Source organism: Lactuca sativa, chromosome 9 (genome assembly GCF_002870075.4).
Source record: "Lactuca sativa cultivar Salinas chromosome 9, Lsat_Salinas_v11, whole genome shotgun sequence".
Classification (NCBI taxonomy): Eukaryota; Viridiplantae; Streptophyta; class Magnoliopsida; order Asterales; family Asteraceae; genus Lactuca; species Lactuca sativa.
Genome location: NC_056631.2, coordinates 180,473,574 through 180,496,560, shown reverse-complemented (window position 1 = coordinate 180,496,560; position 22,987 = coordinate 180,473,574). Strand labels below are relative to the sequence as shown.

Genomic DNA, 22,987 nt, shown 5'->3' with positions numbered 1-22,987 from the left:
TAGTAGCATGTTTTAAGGGGAAGTTTCTTTTATTTTAATGAACTCTGTTAAGATGGGTTTTCGCTTGCTTCCCATATAATCCTCCAACAAAAATAGTAGTGATATCTTTCCTACTAGCCAGCAAACCCTACTACTATGGTCATGGGGGGGTCAGATATGTTGGATTAGTGTCTAAGCCCGTAACTATATTTGATATGTACTTGACCTGGTTGTGCATGGTCCTTTTGGGTTGCCTACACAAAAGCAACTTGACAAGGTAATTTAAGGAGAGAGAGAGAGAGAGAGAGAGAGAGAGAGAAAGAATATTATGATTTATTAATATATTATAAGAATAATATATTAAAGGAGAAATCATATTTATTTAATTAGTATTGGTCATAAATTAATTAGGAATCAATTTGGTGACTAAAAGAGATTAATTAAATAAAGGGGCATAAATTGTCAAATGTATGATAATTGAGTTTTGGGCTGGGAAACCTAGTGGGCTAAAGGGGGAACAAATTTATGATGGGATCCATCATATTTTCATCCAAGGCCTTATTCCAGAAGGTTCCTTGGGCTGCTTGGTGGCTAAGGTGTCCATTAGGGTTTAGACTGAAACCCTAGCAGCCTGCAGTATAAATAAGACCCCTAGGCTATGAAAATCAGCTACACCTAATTCCAAGAGAACCCTAGGGCCGATTTTAGCATCTCTCACCCTCTCTCATATTGCCTTCTTTCTTGTGGGGTTTGTGAACCATTAGAGGAGTTACAATTGTGACTCTAAGCTCAAGATCAAGAAGACTACAAGGATTTCAAGCTACTTGAAAGAGGTAAAACACTTAGAACTGATTTCATGATGTTAATTTAGAATTATAAATGATAGATCTAGGGTTGCAAGTCTTGGATTCAAAGCATGTACAATAGAGAAACCTAGATTCAAGCATTAGGGTTTGTATGAGCACATAGGATTGTTCTTATGCATAAAACCCATCAGTGGTATCAGAGCCATGATTGGTTTCAGTTGTATGTGATGCTTTAACTGTTTGCTTGCTGAAAATCATTTTTTCTTGCCTCTTCCTGACTTAAATCGGCGAGTCAGTATCTGGACTCGGCGAGTTGGTTCTACTCGGCGAGTCCAGGTCTGACTCGGCAAGTCTGTGCGTCAGCCAGAGGATATTTCGAGATTTTGTTGTTGTTTTGTCATGGGATTAATGCGTAAATCGTTTTTTGAATATAAAATCCGAATTTTATTGTATTTGAATGATTATCCCTGCCAAAACAATAGATAATTTCAAATCTTTTGAATATTAGTTGTTTATATGATAAATATGGATTATTTAAATTATTTGGTAATTATCTTGTGACTAAAATTGGATTAGGTCAAATATAGATAATTATGAAATTAATTCTTTAATTTAAATTATTTTTTATTTGATCCCTTTTGTTTTGAAAAGTTCAAAACTTGTCCTCAATTTTTGAAATTTAAATTTTACGATTAAAAGTTTAATTTTGAATAATTTAAACTTCAAATCCTTAGAATTTTACAAGTTTAAAATTCAACCTTATACTATTATATTATTACAAGCTTAATAAATAAATATATATATATATATATATATATATATATATATATGTATAGCTTAAAATGCTAGTCTTACCATTAGTAGGCCTCATTCATGAAGCCGGACTATAAGGTGGGTATAAGTTTGCTGCCTATAAAATGGCGCTTAATGGGTGTACATTCACACCCACCGCTTGCTTGACTGGTGGAGGGTCGTTAGCCGAACGGGTAGGATAGGGCAATCCTCTCCTCATTAAAAGTATAATGTAAGATACAAAGTAACTACAATGTTTTTACAAATTCCCAATCTTAGTTACTTTAGGGTAAAATGTGAAAATGATGCTAATCCATGGAATTACACTTTGTACCCTTGTCAAACGTTGGTGGAGCGCGTGTGGTTAACCAGCACATCAATTTGGGGATGACATTGGTTGCGAAGGGTGACTCGATATTTGTCATAGATCAATGGAGCGTGTGTGGTTTACCGGCACATTGATTAGGTGATAGAGGCATTGGGTGCACCATGTTGATTCGCATGGTTATTCACAACTTGTTTGCGATCCTCGGTATCCCAGTTGCAAATTTGAAGTGCATATCGAGATTCAAACATGTCATTGAAAAGTTCAATGAATCTCAAAGATCTAGGAGTTTTCGATACATTTTAAACTTAAATCTCTTTTTCGTTTTTCATGGTGAGGATTAGTGATTCATCATTCACTTACCTTCAAATTATTTACTTTTAGAGTACGACATTCCTTTCTAAGTTGTAAATAATGTTGTTGGGTCCTAGCCCTAATTTCTCATTTGGGTGTTTAATTAGGGACTCATTTCTAATCAAACTTTGTTCCTTTCTTTTTCAGATGTCTGCAAACAACAACAACAACAACGCTTTTGGGCCATTCTCGTTGATGAACCTATGTCAGAAGGTGACATTTTATGGGTCAAACTTCAACGAGTGGATGAGGTATATTCGCATGATCACACGCCACGAGGACAAAGAATATGTCCTCGATTAAAAGCTTGAAAAGATCATCCCAGATGTTGCTACTCCTGAAGAGTTGGCCGCCTTTGAGGCCCACGAGTGTGATGCCACGAGAGTTCATTGCATCATACTGGCCACCATGAACCTCAAACTCCAAAAGTCCTATGAGGACATGTATCCGTATGAAATGCATCAGGATTTGCTGGACAGGTATCACCAGAGCGCGAGGCAAGAGATCTATGAGATCATTACTAACACGATCACCGCTAAGATGGGGAATGGAGAATCCCTAACCTCTCATTTGCAGAAAATGCAGAGGTATGTTGATCGTCTTCTCAAACTTAATGCTAAGTTTAATGAGGATTTGGCTATCGACATAATCCTCCACTCCTTGCCCACCTGTTACAACCAGTTCAGAATGACCTACCACATGAACAAGGAGGAGGTCTCCTTGAGCAAGCTCCAAGGACTGCTGAGGACTGCTAAGAGCAACCTCAAAGACAAATCTGTTGCATCTTCCCCTGCTGTGGCTGCTCCTATGATGGCAATTAGCCAAGGGAATGGTAAAAAGAGGAAGGCTCCATGTAAGAGCCACCAAAAAGGAAAGCTCCATGATGTTTCATCCTCTAGTGGGACCAAAGCAAGCCCTACTAAACCCTCCTCCAATCCCAAGGAAGCAGAGTGCTTCTATTGCCACAAAAGGGCCACTGGAAACGAAGTTGCCCTAAATATCTGCAAGATATAAGGGATGGGAAGATTAAGCCCACCTTTACAGGTACGTATTCTATTAAATCTAACAACTCATCATTTTCTACTTCATGGGTTCTTGATACAGGGTGTGGATTCCACATTTATTCTGATTTGCAGGGCCTAAAAGGAAGTAGGGAAGTGGAACATGGAAAGACAAACCTGATTATGGGAAATAGAAGATCGTCGCATGTGACCAAAGTCGGAGTTTATTCTTTAGTGTTGAGTAATGGGTTAGGGCTAGATTTAAATAATTGCTGTTATTCGCCAGATATGGCAAGAAACATTATTTCATTTCATGGATTGTTTAGACAAGGTTTCAGATATTCTTTTGATAATAGCAATGGTTCTATTAATGTTAATTTGAATGGTGTCTTTTATTTCAATGCATTACCTTGTAATGAGATTTATGAATCTGTGATGGTTGTTGATAATTTAGGAAATGATGTTTTGAATATTGATTTGTCTACTAGTCTAGACAAAGCATGCTTGTGGCATTGTCGCCTTAGCCATGTCAACAAGAAACGCATAGCCCAACTCCAAAAGGATGGAGTGTTGGAGTCATTCGACCTTAGGGACAATGACACGTGTGAATCTTGTTTACTTGGGAAGATGACCAAGTCACCCTTTACTGGCACTTGTGAAAGGGGTGAGGGTCTATTGGATCTCATACACACCGATGTGTGTAGGCCCTTTAGATCCACCACAAGAGATGCTTGCCACTTCTACGTAACTTTTACGGATGATTATAGAAGATATGGATATATCTACTTAATCAAGAAAAAGTCGGAAACCTTTGAAAAGTTCAAAGAGTTTAAGAATGAAGTGGAGGATCAGCTGGGAAGGAAAATCAAGATGCTTCGGTCAGATCGAGGAGGAGAGTACCTAAGTCTTGAGTTTCACGACTATCTAAAAGAATGCAAAATTGTTTCGCAATTGACGCCTCCGAGAACGCCACAATTGAACGGTGTGGCTGAGAGACGTAATCGAACCTTGTTGGACATGGTTCGTTCTATGATGAGTCAGACTTCGTTACCAATAGCTTTCTGGGGGTATGCCTTAGAGACTGCCACCCATTTCCTAAACTTAGTTCCCACCAAGAAGGTTACCAAGACTCCTCACGAGATGTGGACAGGGAGAGCTCCCTCGTTGGCACATATTAAGGTTTGGGGTTGCGAGGCTTTCGTAAGACGAGAGACTCACGACAAGCTCGAACCTCGTAGTGAGAAGTGTTATTTCATCGGCTATCCACAGAAGTCTTTTGGCTATCTTTTCTATAGACTGAATGACAATGTTGTCTTCATTGCTAGAAGAGGAGTTTTCCGAGAAAGGGAATTGATAAGCCAAGAAGATAGTGGGAGACAAATTGATCTTGAAGAGATTCAAGAGCAAAGCGATAAAGGAACTTCTAAAACTGGCACTCAACCTGAGGAGAAAACTCCTGTTGAACCTGTTGACGAATCCTTACCTCTTCGTCGTTCCACTAGGGCTAGTGTTCCACCCCAATTGTATGGATTTCATATTACTACTGAAGGGGATACATTTATTAGTGATAGTACACTAGTAAACTTGGATGAACTTAGCAACTACCAGGAAACCATGGAAGGCCCGGAGTCTGCTAAATGGAAAGAGGCAATGGACAACGAGATTCATTCCATGTACGACAACCAAGTTTGAAATTTGGTTGATAATGTGTCGGGTCGTAAGACAGTCAGGTGCAAGTGGATCTTCAAGAAGAAGACGGACATGGATGGGAAAGTGCATACTTATAAAGCGCAATTGGTTGCGAAGGGCTTTACTCAAACTCCCAGAGTTGACTATGATGAGACCTTCTCACCAGTTGCGAAGATAAAGTCTATTAGGGTAATGCTCGCAATAGCTGCGTTTCATGATTATGAAATATGGCAGATGGACGTGAAAACCGCTTTCCTTAATGGAAAGTTGGCTGAGGATGTTTACATGAATCAGCCAGAGGGTTTTTTCGATGCGAAGCATCCGAGTAGAGTGTGCAAGCTTGAGAAATCCATTTATGGATTGAAACAAGCGTCTCACAGATGGAATCTTTGTTTTGACGAGAAAGTTAAAGAGTTTGGCTTTCTGCGAAGCGAAGATGAATCTTGTGTATATGTCAAAGCCAGTGGGAATATAGTGAGCTTCCTCGTATGGTATGTCGATGACATACTGCTCATAGGAAACAACGTCCCAACCTTGCAGGAGGTCAAGTCCTGGCTTGGGAAATGTTTCGCTATGAAGGACCTTGGAGAGGATGCTTATATTCTGGGAATAAGGATAGTAAGAAACAGGGAAAAGAGACTGATAGGACTCAGTCAGGATACATACTTGGATAAGGTACTAAAGCGTTTTAGTATGGAAAATTCCAAGAAAGGGGAGTTGTTAATCCAAAGCAATACCAAACTGAGTAAGACTCAAAGCCCGAGTACATAAGCAAAGATAGCTGATATGAGCTGAGTACCTTACGCTTCCATAGTAGGCTCTATCATGTACTCTATGACTTGTACTCGCCCTGATGTGGCCTTTGCTTTGAGCATGGTCAGCCGATATCAAGGGAAACCTGGTATAGCTCATTGGATTGCAGTTAAGAATATTCTTAAGTACCTACGAAGGACCAAGGAATGGTTTCTAGTCCTCGGTGGGAGTGATGACTTAAGGGTACGAGGGTATAGTGACGCTAGTTTTCATACGGATCGGGATAATTACCGATCGCAGGCGGGCTGGGTCTTTACCCTAAATAGAGGAGCAGTGACTTGGAAAAGTTCCAAGCAGGAGACCGTAGCTGATTCAACGTGCGAATCAGAATACATTGCAGCGAGCGAAGCGTCAAAGGAGGCTATATGGTTGAAGAACTTCATTGGAGACCTTGGAGTTATGCCATCCATAAAGGAGTCGACGGAAATTTTCTGTGATAATGAAGGAACGGTTGCCTTAACCAAGGAACCAAGAGATCATGGTAGATCTCGACATATCGACAGAAAATATCATTTTATCAGACATCGGGTAGAACAAGGACTCCTCGTTGTGAAGAGGGTATCATCAGAAGAGAACCCAGCAAATCCCCTTACGAAGGGACGGAGTAGGGTCAAACACTTGCAGCACGCTAGGAGCATTGGGCTGAAGGATGATATAAGTTTGGATTAGATAGGAAACGTGTAATAGATAGTTTGTACTTGACATTTGATGAATAAATAAAGTTGTGTTATTTATGAGTAAAGCTACTATCTTGTGTTGGTTATTTACCTATTGTTTCAATTTTGCATGTTTTGACTTCCTGAATGATAGGATTATTTGAACAGTCCACAGTCGTTCATATTTTGGAAGTATATGTGAATGAAGACTATCATGAGTTGTTTGTAGATTATCTAAAAGGTTTTGGGCATAGCAAAGGTTTGCTACAAAGTTCATGAGTGCTTATCAATATGATTTGAGCATTGGAATAAACCCGTGTTTGCTGGTATCACCTCGTGGTGTTTCACCTTAAGTGATCACAAAGCGATAATATCATATAGTCTTAAAGCTTAGAGATATGATTATTGTTTGCTGGTTGGTTATGCATTGATGATGTGTAAATGCATTAGTAACTTGATGTTATAAAACACATTGTTGTGCATGATTCAATTAGTAAATAATAGATGCATATGAGTCGAAGTTGATATGTTCCTTTTATTCTATGAGAATAAAAGTGATATCTTGGCCACTTGATGATTTGGTTTGACTTATGTGCCGGGCCCGGTCAGAATGAAGTTGATGTGTTCAACTAAATTCTATGTCAAACAAATTAGAAATTGAGGAACAAATGTTGGACAATAAGCATTGTCAGCATGATATCTAGAACAAAGGATTATACGATCCCTTATTTGAAGGACAAGTTGTTGATCAGAGTTGACAGCGAAGTATAAGAGCTACGATTGCTAATCGGATCCTGAAGTCATATGTGAGATATAGTTACTAGACTTATCCAAGTGGGAGACTGTTGGATTAGTGTCTAAGCCCGTAACTATATTTGGTATGTACTTGACCCGGTTATGCATGGTCCTTTTGGGTTGCCTTCACCAAAGCAACTTGACAAGGTAATTTAAGGAGAGAGAGAGAGAGAGAGAATATTATGGTTTATTAATATATTATAAGAATAATATATTAAAGGTGAAATCATATTTATTTAATTAGTATTGGTCATAAATTAATTAGGAATCAATTTGGTGACTAAAAGAGATTAATTAAATAAAGGGGCATAAACTGTCAAATGTATGATAATTGAGTTTTGGGCTGGGAAACCTAATGGGCTAAAGGGGGAACAAATTTATGATGGGATCCATCATATTTTCATCCAAGGCCTTATTCCAGAAGGTTCCTTGGGCTGCTTGGTGGCTAAGCTGTCCATTAGGGTTTAGACTGAAACCCTAGCAGCCTATAGTATAAATAAGACCCCTAGGCTATGAAAATCGGCTACACCTAATTCCAAGAGAACCCTAGGGCCGATTTTAGCATCTCTCACCCTCTCTCATATTGCCTTCTTTCTTGTGTGGTTTGTGAACCATTAGAGGAGTTACAATTGTGACTCTAAGCTCAAGATCAAGAAGACTACAAGGATTTCAAGCTACTTGAAAGAGGTAAAATACTTAGATCTGATTTCATGATGTTAATTTCGAATTATATATGATAGATCTAGGGTTGCAAGTCTTGGATTCAAATCATGTACAATAGAGAAACCTAGATCCAAGCATTAGGGTTTGTATGAGCACATAGGATTGTTCTTATGCATAAAACCCATCAGGATATAGCTTTGGATCTCCTTTGGTAGACATTTTAAACAATGCTCATAAATGATATTAACTGAGCTTCCATTATCTAAGTAAATCCTCCGCACCAGTTTCCTCCCCACTGCCCCTTTAATAATCAAAGGTCTGGTTCCTTGATGATTAAAAGGTACCGGTCATGATGATTAAACTCAATGTAGATTACTTTTTGTTTCTTAATCAGTTTACCACCAGCTTCTCCTCCTTGTATCATGGCAATTTTGGGATCATATACTTGCATTTCTTCTTTCTCTAGGGTATGCTCTCCACCTGTCTTAAGTGATCGATTTTTCACTTTTTCCTTTTTCAAGCTCTCACAGTCCTCAGTTGCATGACCCATTTTTTTTGTGGAAATCAAAATACCTATTCATATCCAAAAAGATATTTTCTATTTATGTCGGTATTACTTCCCTTGTTCGGGCTCCTAAGGATGTACACTTCATAAGTCTCTTGTCGGTATGGTTGAAAGCGATCGTGTTTCCTGCCCTTACCCATGTGCTAAAATCTTTGGTTATGACTGAACCGATCAAGGGATATTACCAACAAAAGATGCATGGTATAATCTGGCTTGTTCTTCTTGTCTCCCTCCTTTTGCTACCTTCTTTTCTTTCATCATCACCTTCTCTTCACTCTCTACCTCTAACCTTAGGAATCGGTTAACTTTGTGTAACACCGTAAATTTTCAAACAAAATTTTCATTTTAAAATCACGTAATTTTCATAACCCATTACAAAAATCTCATTGATTTAATTTACAAAATGCAACTCGATAATTGTTTGATTAATACTCCAGGATCCTCAAAACATAACTCCTTCTCTGGTGTGTACAATCGAGCCGGTGCCTTCCCGCAATCATGAGAAAAACCTGAAACACATATCACATAACACGGTAAGCACAAAGCTTAGTGAGCTCCCCCAAAATACCACATACAACCCATTAGCCACTCGAGGCTATAACTCTGTAAGACCCTCTGGCCAATGTGTCTCAGTGGAACCCTCCAGTCCCACAACTCTAATGGACCCTCCGGTACTGACTCTGTGGACCCTCCGGTCCTAACTCTGATACTCATAATAATACATGGCATAAATCACACAATGCGGGATATCACAGTACTCAAATAAACACATAAGATCAACATATACACAGATTACTATAACAACATAAGTCACAAAGACAGTACGCACGATAACACATTATAACAAATAAGACTCTCTGGTCGATAATGTACTAAGACCCTTCAGTCTGTATGTACTAAGACCCTCCGGGCAATAATGTATTAAGACCCTCCGGGCAATAATGTACTAAGACCCTCCGGTGTACTGAGACCCTCCGGTCAATAATGTACTAAGACCCTCCGACCTATATGTATTGAGACCCTCTGATCAATAATGTACTAAGACCCTCTGGTCTATATGTACTAAGATCCTCTGGTCAATAATGTGAATAAGACCCTCCGGTCACACACAAAACACCATACATGTAAGTATAGTGAGAAGACTCGCCTCGGATGGCAAACAGATCCTATAAATGTTGTTGTTGTACTCCGGCCTCTTACACTGAGTCAAACCCACAATTAACCTCATTAGGATCTAAGACCCAACCTTCACATATTAGATTTAAAATTTGGTTCGCCAACCTGACCTATAAATAACCCAAGCCCATTGGGACCACCAAGGCCTAATACCAAATAAGTCCACAAAAGTCCACTAATGGCCCAACTATGGCCCAATTTTCCAAATTAGGCCCAAACCCACATATGGGCCTTACCCAAAAGCCCATCTAATTACTCTAGTCAACATGATTGCTCATGGATGGCCCATCAATAGCCCAATCACCAAAGTCCAATAGAAAGGCCCAACTCAAGGCCCAAGTAAAATTAGGGTTTTCACATGAAATGACAATTAGAGTTAAGTGTTTCTCACTTAACCCATTAAGGACTTAACCCATTAAGCCCATCAATCCACTAGGCCATTCATACAATGAAGTCAGACATAATTCACAATATCAATTTAACATTCCAACCGCGGGTCCCGGTAAAAATCCAAACCGATAAACCCAAAATTAGGGTTTTCTAAACCCTAATTAGGGTTTCTAGCCTAATCACAAAGCAGACCAGTCCAAGATTAAGCATTGGGCCGATTAGGGTTCACTATGCCAAGCACCACCCACTACCACCTCGGGTAGTGGTGGTCGGCGGTGGCTCACGGCGACAGGTGGCAGTAACCACCATTTCCAATGGTGGTGGTGGTGGTGGTTATTGTTGCCCATAATTTGAACATACCGCATCACACATAATATACATACATACACAGCCACCTCCCACGGTGGTTGGTGGCGGCCAAGGGTGGCAGAAAGATGACAATGGGTGGCAGCCACCACCTCACGGTGGTGGCAGTGGGTTCTCGATCACAAATGCACACAACCCACACTACAATAACTGAAAACAACCATCACAGACAAACATATGCACCTTCAGCCACCACTTGGCGTCAGGTGTCGCCGAAAATGAAAATGGTAGCACATTCAGCCACCTCATAGGCGGCAGTGACGCCTCCGGCGTCAAACCCACAAAGAACGAGAGAAAGAGGGATCAAGGGTGGGTTACCGGTGGACTAACCATGGGTTTTTGGTGACACACGACGACACAGCGCCTCCCTCCGATTGGCGTATCTCCCGGCTGATCTCGACGTCGCTGGCAACAGGTTGTGATGGCGATGCTTCAACGGCACGGTAGCGAACGGTGAATGACACAGCAAGTCGGTGGCGACTTAGAGAGCTCCATGGTGGCGGCTGATGAATATTGGTTTAGGGTTCGTATGCTCCAGCAAGAGGGAAAAAGGAGTCACTGTCCAATCCCGTGTCCATCCAAAGTTACTTATGATTTTGACACTTCCAGTTCCTCCCACCCACAACTTTTCAAGACAGATCCCTAAATTACCATATAGCCACCTTTCATAACAAATTCCTTTCAACCTTGGTACATAATTTACCATTTATACCCTGCCTTCTGGAATCCCTTTCCAATCAAGTCTAGAAATTACTCTTTTAACCCCCAAAATCCAAAATTATATCGATTGGCTCCCCAACACCAACACCCCGCTAAATTATTAATGATTTTAGGATTTTAATTCATGTTAACTCTTTTCCATTTATTTATGTAATTATGCAGGATGTTACACTTTGTGTATCATATCTTCTGCATTAAACCATTCTCTGACCACTAACTTGCAGAATAACTCCCCTTCCAATTTTCCATAAGTGAATGCCACTATAATCATGGGGTCATCTCTTTTTAGCATCTTTCGTCTAATTTTGTTGAATTGTTTGAAATAAGCCTTGATGGACTCTCCTTCGTGTTCTCGACAGGAAAATATCGCACGTGCCTGCTGTTGGAACCTCCTCTGTTGAATGAAAGTGCTACAAAATTTTTGACTTAGCTCTTTAAAGCTCCCTATACTTCGAGGAGGTAGAATTGCTAACCAATATCAGGGGGATATGTCCAGGGTTCCTGCAACGTATAAACTCCACAACTTTGGATCCATTAGAATCATCTTGATGACCTATTGAAAGTTTGAGATATGATTGCCCGGATCTCCTGTCCCATCAGACAGTGATACCCTTGGAATTTTTAGTCCCTTTGGTATGGGTGTCTCATCGATATCATCCGTAAAGGGTGAACGAAAATTCAAGTTTTTGAAGGCTTGATTGTACTGCTTCGCCTCCACTACTTCTGGTGATGTCTCTTAGCCTTTACCGAAGTTCTTTTTCATTTTCTTAAAGTGTGAAGGGTTAGAGATTACTTCCTTCCTACTTAGTTTTTTCTCATGTTTCCTGACTTTTACATCCGTCTCATCTGAATCTTTCGTCTGGCTTGTATGAATGGAAACTAAATCCCATTCTTTTTTTTTTAAGTTTTTTGTTTGTTTCTTTCCATCTTCCGTCTCCTCATAGGTCTAAAGCTTTTGAAGGGTTTGAATTCCTTCATCTCCAATTCTTTCGCTTCCAAATTCTTTTGGCTCATCCGTCCTTATTCTCCTTTTGGATCTTCTGGAATCTCATTCTTGTTTTTTTCCGCCATCATAATTTGTAGTGTTCCTTCAGGCCCCTCAAGGTTTTGCATTCTTGGGATGGGACTCACATCGACAATTGGGATATCTTATTTGGCCATTTGTCGTGGAGTCCCATGGATGGCGCCACTTGATGCGCCCCGGGTCTATCTGTCATTGACTACAATAACGAACGATCCCTTTTATAGTTAGTAAACCTGGAGACACGAACAGTTCATAAGCTGATTGACCGGGAGGGGATCCCGGGTCAACGTTCCGATGATAAATTCAATGATGATTCTGAGAAGTGTATTATAAACCGTATTTTCTTAAGGGACACAAAATGATAGCGTACCTTGTTTGTGTTTTTCGAATATGATTATAGTCGATATTCAAGGGCATAACCTCTTTATTTGACATGAAAGTTTGAGGTCATGTTGCATTAGTTGTCTAATACCCGAAGGTACATCGGTGTGTACCTTGTAACGTTTAACAGATGTTTGTTGGTAGTCGAAGAATCTGTCAATTGTCAATCGTAATACATTTGTATGGTTCGGTATCTTCGTGGATTGGTACATTTGTATGGTTCGATATAGGTGCCCCTATTCGGTACGTATGCTTCTAGCTCGGTACATGTACATTTGGTTCGGACAGTGATGGTATATGTATGGCGTCAAACCCTATACCTTATTACATTTCTTTAAGACTATGATTTTGGTTTATGGTTTTATGAACAAATGGCTTTGTTTTGAATATATCTTTTTAAAATTGAGTATTTATTTTGGTTTAAAAATGAAAAATTTATTCTTAAAATCGGGACGTTACAAAAGAAAAGCTTTGTGATGAGGTGGGGTGTGGATGTCATTGGAGGTGGTTTCAAGGGCGATGTGAGGTGGTGACAATTTTTACGGGTCATGGAAGGAAATAGAGGGTGGGGAAGGTACATAGAGAGAGGTAGGGTGTGCTTATTTAATAATATATTCTATATAACAAGTAAAATAAGATTAAAATTTTAAAAATATCACTAAATGTGAAATAATCATTTTAACTGGATCTATGACCATATTCAAAATAAATAGAAATAATAACCATGGGATGAATTAAAAATTATTAAAAACCAAACATATGAATTACCTTAAACCGGAAGGATCATTTGTGTAATTTACTCTTTGATAAATGGTGGTATTCTATTCATGATCCGAGGCGTGAATTTAGCCAAATTGAAGGGGTGGTTTTTGAACGGCAACTAGCAAAAAAAAATTCCAAGGGGCTTTGCCTTTGATACCGATCCTTCCGTCATGAGTCGTACCATGTGGCATGTGGCATGTGTCATGTGATTTCCTTGCTTATGTTTCTCTATATATAGCCAAACCCCAAATTCATGTTCTGCAGATCTCCACCTTCTTCTTCGATTCTATCGAGTCTTAAAATTTCACTCTCACCCACAAACCATCAGGTACTCCACTCCTCCTTGTACTCAAATCTATACGATACACCTTTGATTGTTTATCCATACACACGTGGGTTGCTTTTTCATGTCTACTTTGTGTCGCGATCAGTACGATTTGATAGAACCACTGACTTCAAAGAAAGTATTTTTGATTTTTTTTTTTGTTTTATTTGATTAATCAGGAATTGAAAGGTTATCAGTTTTGATTTGGAGTGTGTGTGGTTAATGGCGACTCGGAATTTGGAGAAATTGGCGTCCATCGATGCGCAATTGAGGCTTTTAGTTCCCGGAAAAGTCTCGGAGGATGATAAACTTATCGAGTACGATGCTTTGCTTCTGGATAAGTTTCTTGATATTCTTCAGGATTTGCATGGAGAGGGTCTCAAAGAAACGGTTAGCTTTTTTGGCTCATTAGTTCATAACCTAACTTAATTTCTAGTTAATCGATTCCCAAAATTGGCGAAACTAAAGCTTAAAGAATTCTCTATTACAAACTTTTATTTCGACAATTTTCAGTTGTTTTCTCGGTATTAACGATTCGATATTACATAAGCCTGTAGTTCAAATTAGGTTCTTTTATCTTTTTATTTAATCAAGACATGCAACTCCGATTGTGAAGTGATATGATGAACAATTGAACATCCAATTTCTATGAGGAAGCAGGGGAATGCATCCCATGTTCATTGATCACCAACTGTTCGACTAAATGTGCCACTGAACTATCGAAACGTTGTTTCCAATGAAACCTATTGCTTTTTATAGGTGCAAGAATGTTATGAGCTTTCCGCTGAGTATGAAGGAAAGCATGACCCTAAGAAGCTAGAAGAGCTTGGAAGTGTATTAACAAGTTTAGATCCAGGGGACTCCATCGTCATTGCTAAAGCTTTCTCTCACATGCTTAACTTAGCCAATCTAGCTGAAGAGGTTCAAATTGCTTATCGTAGGAGAATCAAGCTGAAAAAGGGTGATTTTGGTGATGAAGCCAATGCAACAACTGAATCCGATATTGAAGAAACTTTCAAAAAACTTGTACACAAACTCAAAAAATCCCCTCAAGAAGTCTTTGATGCCCTCAAGAACCAAACCGTTGACCTAGTCTTCACTGCTCACCCAACTCAATCTGTCCGCAGATCTTTACTTCAAAAACATGGAAGGTATAAATACCCTTCATCTCCATGAATCTTGAAGCAAAAAAGTCGATTTTTTTTTATTATTAATATCTGTACTTTTTACAGGATTCGTGATTGTCTTGCTCAGTTATACGCGAAGGACATAACTCCTGATGATAAGCTTGAATTGGACGAGGCTTTGCATAGAGAAGTATGTAAATTTGTATAAATTAATCTTTGGTTGAAAAAAAAATCATTGATTTATAAATTATAATATTTTTTTTTATGTATCTTTTCAAGATTCAAGCGGCTTTTCGCACTGATGAGATTAAACGAACTCCACCAACTCCACAAGATGAAATGAGAGCTGGAATGAGTTACTTCCATGAAACAATCTGGAAAGGTGTTCCTAAATTTTTACGACGTGTCGACACTGCTCTTAAAAACATTGGAATTAACGAACGTGTTCCCTATAATGCCCCTCTCATACAGTTTTCTTCCTGGATGGGTGGCGATCGTGATGGTATATATATATTTTCTAAATTATACTTCTCCTAATCTTATTTAATGCTCATAAAAGTTCAATCTTATATCTTTTTGTAAAAAAAATATATATTCAGGTAATCCAAGGGTAACTCCTGAAGTTACAAGAGATGTTTGCTTACTTGCAAGAATGATGGCTGCAAACATGTACTTTTCCCAGATAGAGGATCTAATGTTTGAGGTAAGGGCATTTTCGGTATTTCACTTTTTTTTTCCTCTTAATTACATTGGAATTGATGTTTCCACTTTCCAGATGTCAATGTGGCGTTGTAGCGATGAACTCCGTGTTCGAGCTGAACAACTCCATAGATCATCGTCTAAAAGAGACGTCAAACACTATATCGGTAATACCCGCGAAAAATATTCTTCCTTTAAGCTTTCGAGGGCATTTTCGGTATTTCATAATTTATTTTTTTTCCTACAGAATTCTGGAAACAAGTTCCTCCCACTGAACCATATCGTGTGATTCTCGGTGACGTGAGAGACAAGTTATACAACACAAGAGAAAGATCCCGTCATTTGTTAGCTCATGACGTCTCAGACATTCCAGAAGAATTGGTTTACACTAATGTCGAACAGGTAATATAAAGATTAAATCTTCATTAATCATTAGCCACGTGTCAGTTTATCTTTTCTTAATACTGTTTTTTTGTTGCAACGTGGCAGTTTTTGGAACCACTCGAGTTATGCTACAGATCACTATGTGCATGTGGTGATCGTGTAATTGCTGACGGCAGCCTTCTTGATTTCTTACGTCAAGTTTCCACTTTCGGACTTTCACTTGTACGACTGGATATCCGACAAGAATCCGACAGGCATACCGACGTTCTAGAAGCAATCACACAACATTTAGGAATCGGGTCTTATCGTGATTGGTCCGAAGCAAAACGACAAGAATGGCTTCTTTCTGAACTTAGTGGCAAACGCCCCTTATTCGGTAAAGACCTTCCAAAAACCGAAGAAATTTCAGACGTTTTGGATACATTCCACGTCATCGCAGAACTCCCATCTGATTGCTTCGGTGCTTACATCATCTCCATGGCCACGTCACCTTCAGATGTTTTAGCGGTTGAGTTGCTCCAACGTGAATGCCACGTCAGACACCCGTTACGCGTGGTCCCGCTTTTCGAAAAACTCGCTGACCTGGATGCCGCCCCCGCGGCGGTCGCCCGGCTTTTTGAAATCGAGTGGTACCGGAATCGGATTGACGGGAAACAAGAAGTCATGATCGGATATTCCGACTCTGGTAAAGATGCCGGGCGGCTTTCAGCTGCTTGGCAACTTTACAAAGCTCAAGAGGAGCTTATAAATGTTGCGAAAAAATATGGGGTCAAGTTGACAATGTTTCACGGGCGAGGCGGGACGGTCGGGCGGGGCGGTGGCCCGACCCATCTCGCTATACTCTCGCAACCGGCCGGAACGATCCACGGGTCGCTCCGGGTTACAGTTCAGGGTGAGGTTATCGAGCAGTCGTTTGGTGAAGAACATTTGTGTTTTCGAACACTTCAGAGATTCTGCGCGGCTACACTCGAGCACGGGATGAACCCCCCGGTTTCACCCCGGCCTGAGTGGCGCGCACTGATGGACGAGATCGCGGTTCACGCAACCGAGCAGTATCGCTCGATTGTGTTTCAAGAACCGCGTTTCGTCGAGTATTTCCGACTCGTAAGTCTCGTTTATTTTTCATTTTATATTTTTGAAAAAAAAATTGTTTTTTGATGATTACGGTTTTGATTCCGATTCCAGGCAACACCGGAATTGGAATACGGGCGGATGAACATCGGGAGCCGTCCGTCGAAGCGAAAGCCGAGCGGCGGAATAGAATCGCTCAGAGCGATTCCGTGGATCTTCGCGTGGACTCAAACGCGGTTCCATCTCCCAGTCTGGCTGGGATTTGGAGCCGCGTTTAAATACGCGATTGAAAAAGACATCAAGAATCTTCACATGCTACAAGAAATGTATAAAACATGGCCTTTTTTTAGAGTCACAATCGATTTAGTCGAAATGGTGTTTGCAAAAGGTGACCCCGGAATTGCAGCTTTGAATGACAAGCTCCTTGTGTCCGAAGACTTATGGTCGTTTGGTGAATCACTAAGAGCAAATTACGAGGAAACCAAAAATCTCCTCCTTCGGGTGCGTAGTCAGTATAATACACAGTACAGTATGGGACAGCTCAGAGGTTGTTGCTTTGTTGCTGACATGATTTAATTTGTTTTGTTTTTGTAGATTGCGGGGCATAAGGATTTACTTGAGGGGGATCCGTATTTGAGACAAAGGCTGCGTTTACGTGATTCATATATCACCACATTAAATGTGTGTCAAGCGTATACATTAAAAAGAATTCGTGACCCTAACTACCACGTGACATTGAGGCCCCATATTTCAAAAGAGTATGCCGAGCCAAGTAAACCGGCTGATGAGTATATAAAGCTGAACCCGAAGAGTGAGTATGCGCCCGGTTTGGAGGATACGCTTATTTTGACCATGAAGGGAATTGCAGCTGGAATGCAAAATACCGGTTAATGTTATGATATTATAATATTATAAAATATTATAATAATGTTATGTGTTTTTTTTTTTTGTGTATTATCGAGTTATTGTGGTGTTTTGTGAAGGGAAATTTGGGTTGAACACCCTGGTTGTTGACTTGAGGATGGTGAGTTGGTAATGTACCTTGTCTGACAATCAGATGACTTATTGTACTTTTGAAATAAAACGTTCAACTAAAATCAAATGGTATTTCGCTACTTGTTTTTTGGGCATTTCTATATAGTGGATGATGTTAATTAAAATATTAATTTGAAGTTTTGAAAGTGTTAAAGTGAAATATTTATGAAGGGTGTGTGATGCGTGCATTGTTGATTGTACCTTGTCTGAAGACATTGTACTTTTGAAATAAAACGTGCAACTAAAATGGTATTTTGCTACTTGTTTTTTGGGCATTTATAATGACTTATTGTACTTTTGAAATAAAACGTTCAACTAAAATGGTATTTAGCTACTTGTTTTTTGGGCAATTTTATAATGTGGATGATGTTATATAAACTATTAATTTGAAGTTTTGAAGGTGTTAAAGAGAATATTGAAGATTATATGTGTAATTTGAGGTTTTGAAAGTGTTAGAAACTAGTATTTGAGCTCGCGCTTTGCTGCGAGTTTTTACGTAGAGAATTGATTAAACAATATAGCATATCATATATAAAACGTATAAATTATTAAAATACTAAGTTCAAATTTTTTTTTATTAAATCTTGGAATAAAACAGTAAAAAAATTTAAAATTAGGAAAAAAGATGAATGCATGAAAAAAACGAAGAAGAAAATCACATTGTTAAAAATTGTAAAAAAAAAACCAAAATATTTGGTTGGATTTTGATATGTGACAAAATCATTCCGTAAAACAATAAGTAGTATTTTTTTTTGAAAATTCAAGTTTTAAAATTTATTTGTTGTATGATAATGGGCTACAAAAACAATAAACATGTATAAGAAGTAGGTGACAGGGATGAGCAAAAGGACCGAACCGGCCGGAACCGGCCTGAACCGGACCGGACCGGGGAACCGGCTTCGGCCAAAATCAAGAACCGAACCAGCCCGGCGGTTCTACCGGTTCCCGGTTCCTACCGGTTCTTGTCGTGTCTTCAAATGTTGGAACCGCTCCTTGAAAAATAGCATCATACGGTTCCGGTTTTTGCCGGTTCTACCGGTTCCGGTTAAATCGGTTCCGGTTCCTACCGGTTCCCCGTTCCAAAAATCCACAAAAATAACGTCCCGGTCCCGGCCCGACCGGTTCCATCGGGTTCCGGCCGGTTCCCCGGTCCATATGCTCATCCCTAGTAGGTGATTTTACCGAAGAAAAGAGTCAATAGACTATTTTTATAATTTGTATGGATTGTGAATAAAAAGAAAAAAAAAATGAAGGGGCAATTTCTGTAAATTTATATTAACTGTGAAACAATTTGAATATAATTGGATGACGTATGAATAGAAGTAAAATTATAAGGGTTATTTCTATAAGTTAAACTTAAAGCAATTGAAAGATCTCCGGTCGCAGGCCCACGATAGTGGAGCACGATAATGAAACCCAATTCCACAACTTGTGTAATGTGCATCATAAGTTATACTATTAGCTACAGTATTTTACACATAAAAGAAAAGTTACATTTTGTATATATTTATAATATTTCTTGAATATTATATGATTAAAGATAGTTTATAATTATAATTCGTCAGAAAAAAACACTCCCGAGGGGTATTCTCACCTGTGAAAATGTAATGAAGATATGTGAAAAGGTAATGAAGATAATGTCATGTCATTATTTAAACTATTTTATTAGGTTGTGGAAATGGTGTTCATTAATAAATAAGTAACGAAGAGGCAAAAAAAGAGAGAAAAATAGATAAAATATGAGGAGAGATAGAGAGTTTTCTATCTGTCCGTGAACAATCGTGGAAGTCTTCACTTCATGTCACACTTACTTGCTCCTAGGGCGGTGCTCACTAGTGGACATGTCCACTGCCTGAGCATTTCACTCACAGTTTAAGCTTCATACCGAAAGGTCTTTGTGGGATGAAAATCAACATAGGAAAAAACAATATATTTCGTAAGAAATGTTTATTTCATTCTTCTGTGACAATCAAACATATCTTTTTTTTATTCCAATGTAATGTTTTGTTCCATCATTCTTCGATAAATCTATGTCAAACGCTATCTAAAATTTTTTATTGAAAGAGATATACACGAGCAGAATGCCATCGACTTCTTGGTCAGTCGGGTCAGAGGAGCAGCGATCATGAAGAAATCATGTATGAATCTCCGATAGTAACACGCTAAACCAAGAAAACTCTGAATCTCAAATGGAGACCTTTGAACCTCCTACTGCATCACAGTATCTATCTTGGCTGGATCGACCAGAATAATACCCTTCTGGTTGACAAGGTGCCCCAGAAACCGCACCTCGTGCAACTAGAACTCATACTTGGAGAACTTTGCGAAATCTCTCTCTCTCTATCTCTCTCTCTCTCTCTCTCTCTCTCTCTCTCTCTCTTTCCTCAGTGTCTCCAACACCTCCTTCAGGTGTTCCTCATGCTGCTCCTGAGTCTTGGAATAAATCAAAATGTCATCAATGAAGACTATCACAGACCGATCCAGCATCGGTCTGCACACGCGGTTCTTGAGGTCTATAAACACGACAGGAGCGTTGGTGAGCCCAAACGGCATCACCATGAACTCATAGTGACCATAGCGAGTCTGAAAGGTTGTTTTCGACACGTCGTCGTCCCTGACTCGCATATGGTGATATCCTAATCGCATGTCAATCTTGGAGAACCAAGATGCACCCTGTAGCTGGTCAAACAAATCATCGATCCTCGGGAGAGTATAACGGTTCTTCGCCATTACCTTATTTAGCTCTCGGTAATCTATGCACATCCGATGAGACCTATCCTTCTTCTTTACAAACAAGATTGGGGCTCCCCATGGTGAACTGCTCGATCTGATAAATCCCTTGTTTAGTAGCTCTTGCAGTTGTGTAGACAACTCCTGCATCTCGGGAGGAGCCAACCAATATGGTGCCTTGGCTATCGGAGCTGCAACAGGGACTAGGTCAATCATGAACTCAACCTGCCTCTCCAGAGGTATCCCAGGAAAATCCTCTGGGAATACATCCAGGTACTCTCGCACGATTGGTACATCATCCATTGACGCCTTACCCTTATCCCAGGTATCCATAACATAGACGACATGGAAACATCCCAAAAATACGGTCCAAAAATTTCATTTTTAATTCATTATTAAGACCACAGAAATATCATCATGTAAACATCGCAAACTATGTATCTTAAAAACATCATCATAACTCTCAAAGTATCAAAATATCATATCAAATATCATAGTGAAATATCCCAGGCTAGAAAACTGTGGTGTGTGTCATGTGATCATCCCGAGCCCTTCTCTTTTTTAGCAGAAGTACCTGAAACCAAAACTGAAACCCTTAGCACAGAACTTAATGAGCTCCCCTAAGATACCACATACCATACATATAACATGCAACTAAGGCCCTGTTTGGTAGCCTCTTAATTGAAAAATTAAGAGGCAAGCTCTTAATTTTTCAGATAAAGACTGTTTGGTTGCATATTATTTTATGCCTCTGAATTTATAAGTTGCCTCTTAAACTTTCAGATCTAAAGACATATCTGGAAAAATAAAAACAACGTGCATTCCCTTTTTGCCCAGATACTTTATCTCCTTCCCTTTGCTCTTTCTTCTTCACAAACGGCGCTTCCCACTGAAAACTCCAATTACAACCCTCCACAATTCACCATCCTTTCCGGTCATCCCATCTAGACATTGCCGAACATTGTCGCTGACAACGAAGCCCTCCGGCTCCCTCATCGACGCGTATTTCGTTTTTACCCCTGCGCCCCCTCGTCTCTTTCTATTTCTCACGAATCCTATTCCTTCCAACCCCTCTCCGATGATTGCTACCCTCCAATGCCTGCTTGTCACCGTCTCTTCCAACGACTCACAGTCCTAATCGGACCATCGTTGGAGCGCAGTCCCTCCACCTAATAGGACGATCGGCCAGCCCCACCATTTTTCGAATATCACACCAGGTATTGTGTAGAATTTTAGGGTTTTCAATTTATCTTGCTTTTTTGGAATTGTCAATCGATCACCGCTTGAAATATTGTTTATTAGCCAACTCCATGACTCAACCCTAATCGGCCAGCCCCACCATTTTCATATGCATATTTCAAGTCATATTGATATGTATTGTTTATGAAATATGATAGCAGGTGTATACTCGGAATCAATATAGTTTTGATCCGATAGAAGTGTTTTCTAGCAAAGTTGAACCAATTATTGAGTTGTTTATTACCCATTATTGAGTTTGCTTGCTGATGTTTTATCAAGATTTGAACCAATTTGATCAGTTATCTGCTTTGTTGCTATTCTGGAGATGTGCTTACAGTTCATTGTTAATTCAGACAGTTATGGTTATGTTTTGATTAGTAGTTTCTTAAAAGTCTTATTTTGGTGCAGCACTGCATCTTGGTACCGTCCATACCGATACAAAAGGTGAAAAGGATATTGGATGGGTGTCAATGTTTAGGGGTATCTTTTGATCCAGGGAGCAAAAGTAAAAAAGATGATATGAATTTGTGTTTTTCACTATTCTATTTACATAGATGTAAATGTAAATACTTAAATTTGACTTTGTTATCAATTTTGAATTTTTGTGAATCTTTGTAATATGGATGTGTATTAACAATGAAATGTTTCATTTCGTCACAAATTAGGGGTATATGAACATGTATTTATTTCAAAAGCATTGTACCATTAATTAGCTAGGTAAGAGCTTGAGCATGTTTTTATTTTGAAGTACATAATCGTCAAGTTATTTTTCACAATTATTCAATAAGTTTGTCAAATTGTTTTCTAAATAGAAACATTGAATTCAACAAAAAATAACACAGAAGGGTAAAATGATCATTTTTGTTATTCAGCATAACAATTCAGAGGTTTCAACCAAATAATATGTTAGAAGTTCAGATCTTAAAAATTCAGACCCTTTTAAACATTCAGATCTCTTAAAAATTCAAATCTTAAAAATTCAGATGCTGCCAAACAGCCTTAAGATATACAGTCCGCCCACTCTCATGGAGATTCGGGCCCAATGATTCGGGCTTTAGCCGGTAGTCCAACTACCCAATCATTTGGGCTTTCCCGTTTCACGGAATAGCTTTTCCGACGA

At 39.3% G+C, this 22,987-nt stretch overlaps 1 protein-coding gene across 1 annotated transcript; it reads left to right on the top strand.

Annotated features, from left to right (window-relative positions):
* The first annotated feature begins 13,360 nt into the window (after nucleotides 1-13,360).
* On the top strand, nucleotides 13,361-17,978 carry LOC111893411 (phosphoenolpyruvate carboxylase 2). Its single transcript, XM_052767585.1, has 11 exons — nucleotides 13,361-13,585; nucleotides 13,762-13,972; nucleotides 14,342-14,733; nucleotides 14,815-14,899; nucleotides 14,989-15,211; nucleotides 15,309-15,412; nucleotides 15,485-15,575; nucleotides 15,656-15,810; nucleotides 15,898-16,896; nucleotides 16,978-17,364; nucleotides 17,458-17,978. The coding sequence occupies exons 2-11, from the start codon at nucleotides 13,805-13,807 to the stop codon at nucleotides 17,752-17,754; spliced, it is 2,901 nt and encodes a 966-aa protein (XP_052623545.1). The 5' UTR covers nucleotides 13,361-13,585; nucleotides 13,762-13,804; the 3' UTR covers nucleotides 17,755-17,978.
* Nucleotides 17,979-22,987: the final 5,009 nt, after the last annotated feature.

Bases quoted from the DNA above. Each gene is read 5' to 3' on its own strand.
- LOC111893411 (XM_052767585.1), top strand. From the start codon at position 13,805: ATGGCGACTCGGAATTTGGAGAAATTGGCGTCCATCGATGCGCAATTG. The intron at 15,212-15,308 runs GTATATATATAT...ATATATATTCAG, and splicing joins GATGGGTGGCGATCGTGATG to GTAATCCAAGGGTAACTCCT. The intron at 17,365-17,457 runs GTGCGTAGTCAG...TTGTTTTTGTAG, and splicing joins CCAAAAATCTCCTCCTTCGG to ATTGCGGGGCATAAGGATTT.